Source organism: Pelobates fuscus, chromosome 5, assembly GCF_036172605.1.
Source record: "Pelobates fuscus isolate aPelFus1 chromosome 5, aPelFus1.pri, whole genome shotgun sequence".
Classification (NCBI taxonomy): Eukaryota; Metazoa; Chordata; class Amphibia; order Anura; family Pelobatidae; genus Pelobates; species Pelobates fuscus.
In genome coordinates, this window is record NC_086321.1 from 309,437,198 (window position 1) to 309,451,042 (window position 13,845).

Sequence of the window (13,845 nt, forward strand, 5' to 3'; positions counted from 1 at the left end):
TGATCTGGTTGACCAACATATGCAAAAATCACCCAGATCGGTTCAGTGGTTTGGTTTTTCCATGGAAGTCACTTTTTAAAATGTCTTTTTGCAGGGCCCATAATCCTGGGGCAAGCTGGCGCCTCCAAGTACCAGTGGATGAGGACATCCAAAGTGGCGTCATAATGGCATTTTGACTGGAAAAGGTGACAAAATGTATTAAAAATGCCTTGAGAGTGTGTAGGTACATTAAAATAAGGACATTACCTGCAGCAGTATGACCGAGGAGGGAAGCAGACTCATGTCCTCTGATAGACCCCCTACCTGCCAATGGTAAGGGCGGGTAGTGCCCGAATGCCAGTATTCAGAGGCTCGAGGCCTGTAGCCTGTGAAGGCAGCCCTTCTGGTGGCTCGGAAAAACATGTGTTTTGGGAACAAAAGCCCCTGCACAAACTAAGAGTGGGTGGAGAAATATATACAGCTATACACAATATTCAATAATAATAGGAACATAGGAAAACACACTCTTTTTCCTGGAACTATAGTGCCCTGAGGGTGCCCCCACCCTCAGGGACCCCCTCACGCCGGGCTCTGGGGAGAGTAAAGGGTTAAAACTTACCTTTATTCCAGCGCCGGGCGGGGAGCTCTCCTCCTCCTCTCCGCCTCCGATCCTCCCTTTCGTCTGAATGCGCATGCGCGGCAAGAGCTGCACGCCAATTCAGCCGGTCTCATAGGAAAGCATTTAAAATGCTTTCCTATGGACGCTTGCGTGCTCTCAGCGCGTCAGTGAGACAGCCACTAGAGGATTTGGAGGCTGGATTAACCCGATTATAAACATAGCAGTTTCCCTGAAACTGCTATGTTTATAAAAAAAATAAAAAAAAGGGGTTAGTCCTAGAGGGATCAGGCACCCAGACCACTACATTAAGCTGAAGTGGTCTGGGTGCCTAGAGTGATAATTTAGGCACTCACCCCTGCAAGTTATTTCAGTATATCTTGCCTTTGGTGCATCCAGCGTCTGGATATATATATCAAGCGATAAAGTGGAGCACTCCAAAAGGACTTTTCAATCGTGTATTTATTGATACGAAAAACGCTTACATTAAATCATCTATTTCGACGTTTCGACCCCTCAGGGTCTTTATCAAGAACAATTTGCAAGTGACAAAAACAGCATTTATATACAAGTGAAGATAATTGACTCACCAATCTCTAGTGTGTGTGGCCGCCCGTCCGAACCCGGAAGTGTCACGGAGACCCACGTGGTTTCCCTAGCGTGCGTCAGTGCGTGCAACGTGGTTGCTATGCGATAGACTATGCTCAATGCGGTCATGTGATCTTTGTGACCAAGAGGTTCAGAATAACAATCTGAAACGTGTATAAAATATGTGGTCTCTAGCAAGGAGATCTACATAGTGATAAGTGCTGAAATATATACAAAGGTCTAGTGGTACCCAAAAGTATGCCAGAGGGAAAACCTCAGGGTTAATGAAGTAAATAAATCATTATGAGACATAAGACCCGAAAGGGTCGAAGTGCAGCTGGTGCTGAATAAGACTGAAGACCGTGTGGTGAAAAATACCAACAACCCAAGTGAATGCATACAATAACATACATCTCATAAATTATATTTAAAAACAAAGTAGAAGGAGTTAATTCTTAGATAGAGTAATATGGGAAAATCTGTATTTCAAGGATCTATTGTCATAACTTATAAATTATGAATACAAATTCAATGGCTATTTTCTATCATTCAAATACTAAATAGTGGGGCATTACTTCGAAGATCAGAGCGAACTTTTATATTGATAATCTGGTTTAGGGCACATACGACTTCTATAGCTAAATTCAACAGAACATGGAAAATGTAATGTACTCGTTCAGTCCCTTGGGAGTGACTGTATCCAGCCGGTGTATCCAGTAGGTTTCGCGTTGAAGTAGTGTTTTAGATCTATCTCCTCCTCTCGGACTTGGTGGGACGTGATCTATAGCTATAAATCGTAGGGTAGGGAGTCTATGGTTGGCTAGGAGGAAATGCTTAGCGACAGGTTTGTCTGATTTTTGATCTCTGAAGGCCATGTTGATGTTGGATCTGTGGCCTCTCATCCGATCTCGGAGGGTTAGGTCCGTTTTCCCCACGTATGAGAGACCACAGGGACATGTGATTAAGTAGATCACATGATCCGTAGTGCAAGTGATGTATTGGGTGATGGGGATCCGAATTCCGCTGTGTGGGTGAGAAAATGAGGTACTGGTGTTCATGTGGCTGCATGTCACGCAGCCACTGCATCGGTAACAGCCTTTCTTTATAGGTCCTTTTGTCTTCTGGTAACATAAACTTGGATCGCTTTTAACTAAAAGGTCTCTAAGGTTTTTATTTCTTTTTAAACTGATAATCGGTTGCTGTTGAAAGATAGGTGGCAGATTCTTGTCGGACCGTAGTATGCCCCAGTATTTATTCATGGCTTTTTTAATTTGTGAGGTGCCTGTATGGAAAGTTAGGGGCAAATACATCCTGGTAACTTGTGAGATGTTTTTGGTGGTCGCCATCGGATCCCTTGTGTGTCTCATGGCTTTGTCTTTTGCTTGTAATAATACGTCCGGGTTGTATCCTCTGTGCAGAAATCTCTCAGTCATTTCTTGAAGAGGCCACAGATCCACCATCAACACGGCCTTCAGAGATCAAAAATCAGACAAACCTGTCGCTAAGCATTTCCTCCTAGCCAACCATAGACTCCCTACCCTACGATTTATAGCTATAGATCACGTCCCACCAAGTCCGAGAGGAGGAGATAGATCTAAAACAAATACTTCAACGCGAAACCTACTGGATACACCGGCTGGATACAGTCACTCCCAAGGGACTGAACGAGTACATTACATTTTCCATGTTCTGTTGAATTTAGCTATAGAAGTCGTATGTGCCCTAAACCAGATTATCAATATAAAAGTTCGCTCTGATCTTCGAAGTAATGCCCCACTATTTAGTATTTGAATGATAGAAAATAGCCATTGAATTTGTATTCATAATTTATAAGTTATGACAATAGATCCTTGAAATACAGATTTTCCCATATTACTCTATCTAAGAATTAACTCCTTCTACTTTGTTTTTAAATATAATTTATGAGATGTATGTTATTGTATGCATTCACTTGGGTTGTTGGTATTTTTCACCACACGGTCTTCAGTCTTATTCAGCACCAGCTGCACTTCGACCCTTTCGGGTCTTATGTCTCATAATGATTTATTTACTTCATTAACCCTGAGGTTTTCCCTCTGGCATACTTTTGGGTACCACTAGACCTTTGTATATATTTCAGCACTTATCACTATGTAGATCTCCTTGCTAGAGACCACATATTTTATACACGTTTCAGATTGTTATTCTGAACCTCTTGGTCACAAAGATCACATGACCGCATTGAGCATAGTCTATCGCATAGCAACCACGTTGCACGCACTGACGCACGCTAGGGAAACCACGTGGATCTCCGTGACACTTCCGGGTTCGGACGGGCGGCCACACACACTAGAGATTGGTGAGTCAATTATCTTCACTTGTATATAAATGCTGTTTTTGTCACTTGCAAATTGTTCTTGATAAAGACCCAGAGGGGTCGAAACGTCGAAATAGATGATTTAATGTAAGCGTTTTTCGTATCAATAAATACACGATTGAAAAGTCCTTTTGGAGTGCTCCACTTTATCACTTGATAGAGATATATATATATATATATATATATATATATATATATCCCTCAGGAGACCATCCGCCACCTCATCAGGAGCATGCACAGGCGTTGTAGGGAGGTCTAACAGGCACGTGGAGGCCACACACACTACTGAGCCTCATTTTGACTTGTTTTAAGGACATTACATCAAAGTTGGATGTAGTGTGTTTTTCCACTTTAATTTTGAGTGTGACTCCAAATCCAGACCTCCAAGGGTTGAAACATTTGATTTCCATTTTTTTTATTTTTGTGTGATTTTGTTGTCAGCACATTCAACTATGTAAAGAACAAAGTATTTCAGAAGAATATTTAATTCATTCAGATCTAGGATGTGTTATTATGCATATGCAGATGACTCTACTGTCCCATCCATTAGATGATATATACTGGGATATTACTAGAGGTAGTAGGAGCAGCACATATTCTTTTAGAATTACCTGAAAATGTTGACTGTTGTACTAGAGTAACTTTAAGTGTTGTGAGCTAGTTAAAGGTTGAAGTGGCAAAAAAATAAGTGAACACCGCCATGGAATTGAATGAGTACGGTTTGAGGATTTGATATGCAGAAGTGAGTTTATTGAAAATGGCCAGAGCAGAGTGTGTTCCGTGTGCCAGCAATTAAATCCTGGAATGTAGGGGTTAGGTCGTTTGGCCGTTGTGGGGAGAGTTCAGAAGAATACAAAAAATTGTGATTGAGTCACCTCATCGGTTGCCATGTTGTGACATCCTTGTATGGATATGTGAACAAAGTAGAGTTTCCGTGATGCTGCCAGCCAGATCTCTTCCTAATCAACCTAATTATTGTTAGTGAGGGGGACTGACCGGTAATAATTCCCATGCTGCTGATTTACTAAAAGAGGGTAGCTTCTGTTTCTCTATGGGAAATGTGTCACAGACCCAGTTAACTATGAAATTGGCTGTAATCGCCACAAATGAGGGACATTGGTGGAGTGAACATGGTTTCCCTGTTCTGTTGGGATAGAAAGTATAGCGGCATGAACAGGACTGCTGAAGAATGTTTAGAATGTAACTGTGCTATTGTTGACAGGTAAACCTGGGAGCAGATTGAGCGGAAGGAAAATGAATGAGCTTGCTTGTGTAAGGTGCATGGTGAAGTTCAGAGGACCAAGGAGAGACTGCAGATCTATATGGGAAACAGGCATCATTCCCAGAAAGGATTTTCTTTTTCCCTGATACGCTGATAGTCTGCGGGGAGGCTGAACTGCAATGAAATCAAGTCTAATGTATTTCCAGAAATTAAAATTGATGTAGGGGCCAAAGGTTGATTGTGACAGCGGAGTTCCAAAGGATGTACCAGACACAAAAGACATCTGCTTCAGGGTATGGCATTCAGTTCCATAATCGTTCCACTCATGTAAATATTGTATTACTGAGGGAAAGTACTGACGTATAAGAGGAGCCTACAGAGAGATTATGCAAGTATATTGAATAGTTTGGGCATCTCTCTCCAAACATAAGACGGGTGGCAAAGTAGAATGCCCAGTTCACTAACTATCGTGCAAATGCCACTAGTACCGGTTCACTGGGAGTAACTTGAAAATTAGGAATATGGCATTTTCCTAGTCAGGCTTAAGATAGACCAAATACCATGGCCTAATGCTGGGAACTTTAAAGAACGAGTAGCCGATAATAAAATTGAGCAGATATTATCGGGATTACATTAATTAGGCTAATATGGTAGGTGCACCTGCAAATAAAGGGGTTGTCAGAAGAGCCCCAACAAGAAACCAATGCTTGATTCTGCCACTAATCGTAATTACGTTGAATAAATCTTAACTAGTAGATATGAGGTTAGGACAAACCCTAATACCTGATCGAAGTATGACGCCTGTGCGGAATCCTACCTTGAAACCTGTCATTAGAAACTCAACTAGAAGAGGGCAAACGTGAGTATTGAGGAAGACACCTCTTAGTGACAAAAGGCGAGTATGAATACGGAACAGTCAAGATTATACAGCCTGTGTTTCCTAGCTTTTAACTACAGTCTCGTAGGGATGGGGGGGGGCAGCCTACAGGAAGGGTCAGCAAGGAGCAGAAAGGTAAAGTAAGAGAAGCAGCAGAAAGGAGAAGGAATAGAAATGACCAAGAAGGGACAGCAGGTAGCACAACAGGTAAAGTAGGAGAAGGAACACAAAGGGGCAGCAAGGAGCACACGAAGGGGCAGAGCAAGGAGCAGAAAAGGGCGGCAAGGAGCAGGAAGGGACAGAAGGACCACAAAGGTGAAGTAGGAGAAGGAAGAGAAATGAGCAGATAGGGCAGCGAAGAGCAGGAAGGGGCAGCGAAGAGCAGGAAGGACTGTGTCAAATGAAGGAGAAGAAAAGGAGATTGGAGTTATGAAGACACTATTCACCCTGGCTTTATGTGATAATGACTATGCACCTTCCCTTTCATGACACTGTCAAAAAGGGACCAATCATGGATGTCATTACAATTATGCCCCCCACACACCCCCAGAAAAATTCCTGCAGACGCCCATGATAATAATATAACTATAGTGGTGTACCCAGACCATCGGGTTGACAGACAGCCATCTTCTATAGCTCCATTTGAGAGCCCCTAAAATCCACAAAATCTTAATATAGTAATAAATTAAGATCTCATTTATCTGTTTGCTCGGTGCTGCAGGGCCTAGCATACCACCACTATAATGCCCTCTGGGTCGAAGGTCTTATGTCACGGATCCAGGACTGTGCCCTGCTGAGATTAAGGAGCTCATCCCACCAGGTTTTGAGGGGGACCTAGTGAAAATTTTCCCAGCCACTGTGAAGCCTGACACACATACTGGCACACACAGAGACACACACACAGAGACAGACAGTCACAATTACATATTTGCATCTGTACAATCTGGTCCCTGGGGTGCATGCAGTCCGGCTCTGTGGAGTCCCGCCCTGCAACCCAGCCCCATCACTGGGCGCCAGTCACGCTGTGTGCTTCACAGGGAACAGGGATATGATGCAATTCCTATCCCCATCCCTTCCACACAACCTGCAGCAGACACCAGGGTAGGAGGCCGGGATGGTGGTTAAATTTTAATTCAAAATTTAAATAACTACTTACAACAATAATACTTAAGTAAAGTTATGGGCGCTTGCCATGTTATCCGGAGTCACCAAATAGGGAGCACATATCAGCTCAATTGCAGAGCCACTAGTAGGAATACAAGCAAAAAGTTTGCAGAAGTTTCTCATTTACCAGAATACAACACAATGACAACTAGATCATTTCTTATCAGAGAACGTACTAACGTGTAAAATTACATTATTTTCAGCCAAGGATTTCAGTATTCTTACCTTTAAAGCATACTCTTTTCCGCTACCAAGATCTTGAGCCTCATAGACAAATGCAAAACCACCTACAAAATAAAGGAAAAAATTTAGAAACCAAAAAAAACCCCTTAGAATTAAGAAATCATACCCAGCTTTATGCAACCCTCCTCTCATTCCTATGTATAGATAATTGTCCTACATATTTATTTAAGAATTCGTTTAGGTATTGAGAAAACTAAATAGGTACAGATAATACAACAATGAAGAATTATGTACCCTAGGTTTCATATCTCTGCTAACGGTACAAATATAATTTACCCTTCAGTTCACAGATGTTACTCCTGTAATGTAGGTTTGAGTTCTTTCAACATGCTATGTGGGGATTTGCTGTGTTAGTGGCCCCTCAGAAAGGATTTTCTCCCCTTGCACATACACAAGCTAACACCTTGTTGTACCTTTTACGCATTGGCCAATCGGATTCTTCTGAAAGAGAAACGTAAAATCCAAGGCTTCCATATAAGAAGCAGGGAACGCTAAATATCGCAAACCCTCTGTATTTGGCATTTACTAGTGGCGAGATGAGCTGTGTGCCAGCTCATCTCGCTGCCAAAGCCTGCTCACCTCTTGAATCCACACAAAACACCAGAGGAGGTGACTGAGGGACTTCGTATGTGGCGGACTACACGAGACCAGCAAACAAATAAATTGAAAGATCTAGTAGGGAGGCAGAGAGCGCTGGGAGTTCTCACATTAGGATAGGAGGTAGGCAGCGAACCAGAAAAATAAACAAATAAATCCATGAACAAATAAAAGCTTAAGTAGGAAGGCAGGAAGGGCTGGCACCGGTGCAGCTGCACCTGGACCCTCATGCTGATGGGGCACGTACATAGGACCACCTGATGGGCACGTGTGTTCAGGGGCCCGGTCAGCACTGCAGCTGTGTAATAGTGCGTCCAGGCCCCTTTAAAAATGGCAGCCACAACTAGTTCTGGGAGGAAGTGACAGCTGGTTACTTCCTCCCAACTTAGTCCGAGCAAGTGAGAGGAGGCAGAGTGGAGACCGCGAGGAAGGGAGAGCCAACAGATTCCCATCAGCACCAACCACCCTCCTGCACCTAGAAGTTAGGAAACAGGAGGTTGGCTGAAAAATTAGCTGTGTGTGTGTGTGTGTGTGTGTGTGTGTGTGTATGTATGTATGTGTCATGAATACTATATGACCCAACATGCAGAGCTATGTAACATATACTAAAACAGAAAATGAACAAGGACAATGCATACCGGGCCTTAGAATGGCCAAACAAAGTAAAATAATAGTCAAAAAAAAAAACAAGCCGAGGACAGGGACACAAAGAGACAGGTCAAGAAAACAAAGCCAAAGGTCAAGTCAAAATGCAAGCAAAAAGTCAAAAAACAATAAACAAGAACGCACTCTCTGATAACCAACTAGTGGAAACCACGACAGGGCACTGCTAAAAAGCTATCCACGGTTTAAATATGCCTCTCTAATCATTGATTGGCCAGATTGTGACCTCTGATCCCAAAACGTATGTTTGCGTCGATAGCATGAGATCGCATGCACGTTGGCGCCATCCTGGTTGTGGACAGAGATATGTATTCTATTTAAACTAGAACCGCAGTGGCCGGCATCTCTTAGTGTGTATGTAATTGTGCATGCGTCTGCCTGGGTGCCTGTCTGCGTGGCTGTCTGTAAACCCTCCAGAAGATGGGTTGTGTTTAGCTAAGGAGGGATTATACCCTCCTGCTCAGGTTACCGCTGTCTCACCCAAACACTTGCTGAGACTTAGTAAAGGGTGAAAAAGAACAGCTTTATTCAGGCAAGGCACAGAGAATTTATACACAGACCCCCAGGATGAGGTCTCCATTCAAGGTAACATAAGCCTGCCCAGGCATCTCTGTGTCTAGGAGATCATGGTGTCAGCTCTCAGTTAAACTAATTATCTTCCGGACAGAGAAAGGCAAACATGCAAAAAAAAAAAAAAACTATACACAACACAGTAAAGCACCCCCACATGCCATACATCCCCCTGGAAAGGCTTCTCTGGAGCGCCCAATCTGTCTAAAAAGCACCCGGATCGGAGAAGACTCTTACCAGAGCATCAGCTACTGTTTCTGCCTGACCACGAGAATCAGGGGACAACACAATGGTCAAAATTGCCTTCGCACCTCATACCTTAACCAGCAACAAGGCCATTACGTTCTGAGCTTAACCACGACCCGTTCTTATATATTACTACCCCACTGACAATTAATGGAGCCCAGTAAAAAGTTTTTGACGCATACCTACTTTCTGTACCCACTCACGCGTCACTCCCTCTCCTGTCACTTCACAGGGCTACCCTCACCACGTCTAAATTTATGGTGTATATACACGACTATTGTTGACACGGCTCTGCTTGAACACCAAAAAATATTCTGGACACTCATTTAGGATAGGGGCAGCGTCTACTGCATGTGATCAAAGCCTTAGGCTGCTGGAAGTCATCAGCTTATGCTGTATGTATACCTCAACCGGTACAGGAAATAAAAAGGGCATTTGTTAAGATGTCCTCATAGATATGTTTGTATTATGGCATGTGGTTTCGTAATAAATATCTTTTGAGCAAGATTGGTATTCCTTTTGCCCACTTTATTTAAAAAGTCCAACCACATACGTCGGTATAGGCACAGCTCAACCGACTTTGCTTATTAAAGGTAGATAACTAGCTCTATTTCATTTCATTACTGAACACACATACAATATATACTGTGTGCGTTCAGTAATGAAATGAAATAGAGATAGTCATCTACCTTTAATAAGCAAAGTCGGTTGACGATGATAGATAGATAGATAGATAGATAGATAGAATAAATAGTAACTGGCTTGCACTCACGTTTTTTTGGAGCAATAAAAAGATTCCTTTATCGTAAATTCATTAAGAATGATCCTGAGGAAAGCCACGAACGGGTGCTGAAACGTGTTTTAATGAATTTACAATAAAGGAATCTTTTTATTACTCCAAAAAAACGTGAGTGCAAGCCAGTTACTATTTATTCTTTTTATGTTTTGGTATTTGGCTTTAAGTATGCACCCGGTGACACTATGATTGGAGTGTGTGTTCAAGGACTATTAATATATACATATATACATACACACACACACACACACACACACACACGTCGCGGAGCTGCAATGTGAAATCCCAAAATCTCTGCTGGTACAGAAAGTAATCCAAGTAAAGCGCTGGAAATGAAGGCAACATCCCAAATCCCCCAGTAACCGGACGAAACACAGTCAACTGACTATTTTATTCACAAGCTCCAGTATTTATTTGGTTCCCCATACAAGGGGTTTCCTTAGTCACTTTACAGGGGCTATACAGTAGAGGACTACATGGGCAACTGAATATACAGAGCATTTCTCCCACCATGCACTGCTGTACGAGAGGGATACTCCCACTAAAATATCCTGTTAAGTGGATTATCCCTACGTACAGCAGAACCGGATTTTAACACAAAAATACATAACTTTAACATTATTCGTGGGATTATACTAAATGACCGTTCGGTCGATAGCTGGGGTCTGAGGGCATACTTTGGGAAAATACCACTCAGATCCCAGCATAAATAACCGAACGTCGCACGAAACACACTTTATATTACATTCTCCTTAAAAGTACCGAATACATATTGGGGAACAAAATACCGAAGGACTGGTGCTCCCGAACGGCCTGGAAGTCCAGCGGTATATATATATATATATATATATATATATATATATAAATAAATAAAATAGAGATATCCCCTGCACTCACGCTTAAAGACAGTCCAACATGCGCGTCACGCCCCTTCAATTACGTGTCTACGTATTGGTTTACCCGTCACCCTGGAAACCATATCAACAACACGGCCCGTTTGTGAAAACCAGACTGTGATCCACAGGATGAAGGATACCGCAAATATACTTACAAAGAAAGTGCATCTAAGTGCTTCTAATTAAAACGATCTATTGCCAGTGAAAGAGGATGTGCAAATAAATATCCATATAATTTATATTGATAACAAAAATAATGTGCATTAACCCCATGCAGGGTATGTGGGTAATTATATATACACAAAGTGTATAATGAATAGAGTAGTGGAAACGCTACTGTTTTCCTATTAAAGTGCTAGTGACAAATATAAAGTGCTAATGACTATACACAAAACTGTGCAAGTAATGTAAACAAAGTGCAATACCCATGCATAGAGTAGCTTAACCCCTTAAGACCGCAGGACGTACTATGCCGTCCTTACTTGGGCGGCTCTAAACGCCGCAGGACGGCATAGTACGTCCTGGGCGGTCTTACCCCCACGTGGCCGGCGGCACATGGCCGCTGCAGATCGCGGTCGGGGGGCATGCCTGGCCCCCCAGGCAGCCCCCCTGTGCCTGGGGACCGCGGTCACTGCGATCGGTATTTACCATGTGTCAGCCGATTTTAAAATCGGCTGACACATGGAGCCGCGGCATTTTTAATCTGCAGATCGCGGTCGGGGGACATGCCTGGCCCCCCAGTCAGTGACCGCGATCTGCAGAGTCTGATCGCAGGGAGAGGCTGTCTCTGCGATATGAATGCAGAGATAGCCTCTCCCTGCGATCTGATCGCAGTGACAGCCTGTCACTGCGATCAGAGTTACTATGTGTCAGCCTATTGGCTGACCCATAGTAACTCCAGGCAGGATCCCCCTGCAGATCACGGTGGGGGGCATGCCTGGCCACCCAGGCACTCCCCCTGTGGCCAATTACCGTGATCTGCAGGAGGTGATCACAGTGACAGCCTGTCACTGTGATCACTGATCCTGTGTGTCAGCCAGTGATGTAAAATCACTGGCTGACACTGTCTCTGCCCCTCTCCTGTAATAAAAATAAAATATTAGTTAAAAAAAATAAATAAATTACAGTTACACATCAAATATACTTAGATCATTTATATATATATATACACACACACACTAAGTGTATTTTAATATTTATATATATATTAATATCAAAATACACGTAGAAGGATATTGATTAAATATATACATAATTATAATTATATATATATTTTATAATAAAAAATATATAAATACGTTAAAAAAAATTAAAAAATAAAAAAAAATAATTAAAAATATATATGTGTGTAATTTCGTTCTAACTGTATTTTGATATTAATATATATATATATATATATATAGATATCAAAATACACGTAGAACGATATATATATGTATATACCTAAGTATATACGTATACATCACTATATGTATACCTATATATAAATAAAAATAATTGTAAAAAAATTATATATATATATATATATATATATATATATATATATATATATATATATATATATATATACACACATACATATATATATATATATACACACACGTGGATATATAATAATTTTACATATATATTTAGTTTGGTTACGTTGGCTTTGAGACCGTTTAGTAGCCCAGAAATAAGAATTACCTCCATAATGGCATACCATTTGCAAAAGTAGACAACCCAAGGTATTGGAAATGGGGTATGTTCAGTCTTTTTAGTAGCCACTTAGTCACAAACACTGGCCAAAATTGGCTTTCAAATTCGTTTTTTGCATTTTTCACACACAAACAAATATTAACGTTAACTTTGGCTAGTGTTTGTGACCAAGTGGCTACTAAAAGAGAGTGGACATACCCCATTTGCAATACCTTGGGTTGTCTACTTTTGCAAATGGTATGCCATCATGGGGGTAATTCTCATTCCTGGGCTACCATACAGTCTCAAAGGCAACGTAACCAAACTGGCAAATTTCAATGTGAAAAAACTGAAAAGTGTAACATGCTTTATTTGACCCTGTAACTTCCCAAAACACCATAAAACCTGTACATAGGGGGTACTGTTTTACACGTGAGACATCGCTGAATACAAATATGTGTATTTTATTGCAGTAAAAGCAAACAGTATTTTGACATTCACAGTTAGAATGTCACATAGAACTAAGAAAATTTAAAAAAAATCTTATTTTCTCTAATTTTTTTATATTGTATTCATATTAAGTTATGTTCCATACCTAAATATTTGATGTTAAATGAAAGCCCTGTTTCCCCTGAATAAAATGATATATAATAAGGGGGTGCATTTAATATGAAAGGTGAATTACGGTTGGACAGACATATAGCGCAAATGCCAGGTTTTGTTTACGTTTTTTTTGGATCACAACTTGTACATTTGGCTGCGGTCTTAAGGGGTTTCATAATGAAACCACCCATATCTTGATTCCATACCAGCATTCAATCATTGGATACTATCGTTATATCGACGACCTGCTGATCATTTGGCGTAGCACACATGAGGAAGCGGTTACCATGGTTGATGAATTGAATTCTCTCCCGCTACCTATACAGTTCACAGCGAACATCAGTGGAGATCGAGTCCAATATTTGGACCTTGAAATTTCGTATGGCAGTAATGGCATACAACATACATTATTCTCCAAACCCACGGACCGTAACACTCTGTTACATGCTAGGAGTGCTCATCCTACTGCCCTGATAAAATCAATCCCGAAAGCCCAATTCCAGAGAGTGATCCGCAACAATTCAGATAAAGACAAGGCTGAGATACAACTTGGGGTTATGACCCAAAAGTTTTTGGAAAGAGGATATGATGCTCATGTGTTGGACGATGCACTGTTGGAAGCTCGCTTGGCTCCGGTGCTCCCAAGTAAGAAACGTGAACAGAGACTGGTCTTCCCTATGACCTTCCACAATTCATCTAGCCAAATATCAACCATTGTCAAAGACAACTGGAAAATGATTTCAGCGGACGAC

The 13,845-nt window shown here is 41.6% G+C and overlaps 1 protein-coding gene across 2 annotated transcripts in view; it reads right to left on the reverse strand.

Annotated features, from left to right (window-relative positions):
* Positions 1–13,845, reverse strand: part of GAK (cyclin G associated kinase) — a 621,278-nt gene that overhangs the window by 594,701 nt on the left and 12,732 nt on the right. For both annotated transcript variants that reach the window (XM_063455510.1, XM_063455509.1), the window contains exon 2: positions 7,028–7,089. In XM_063455510.1, the coding sequence (XP_063311580.1) occupies positions 7,028–7,089 (62 nt within the window). The remainder of the gene's footprint in view (positions 1–7,027; positions 7,090–13,845) is intronic.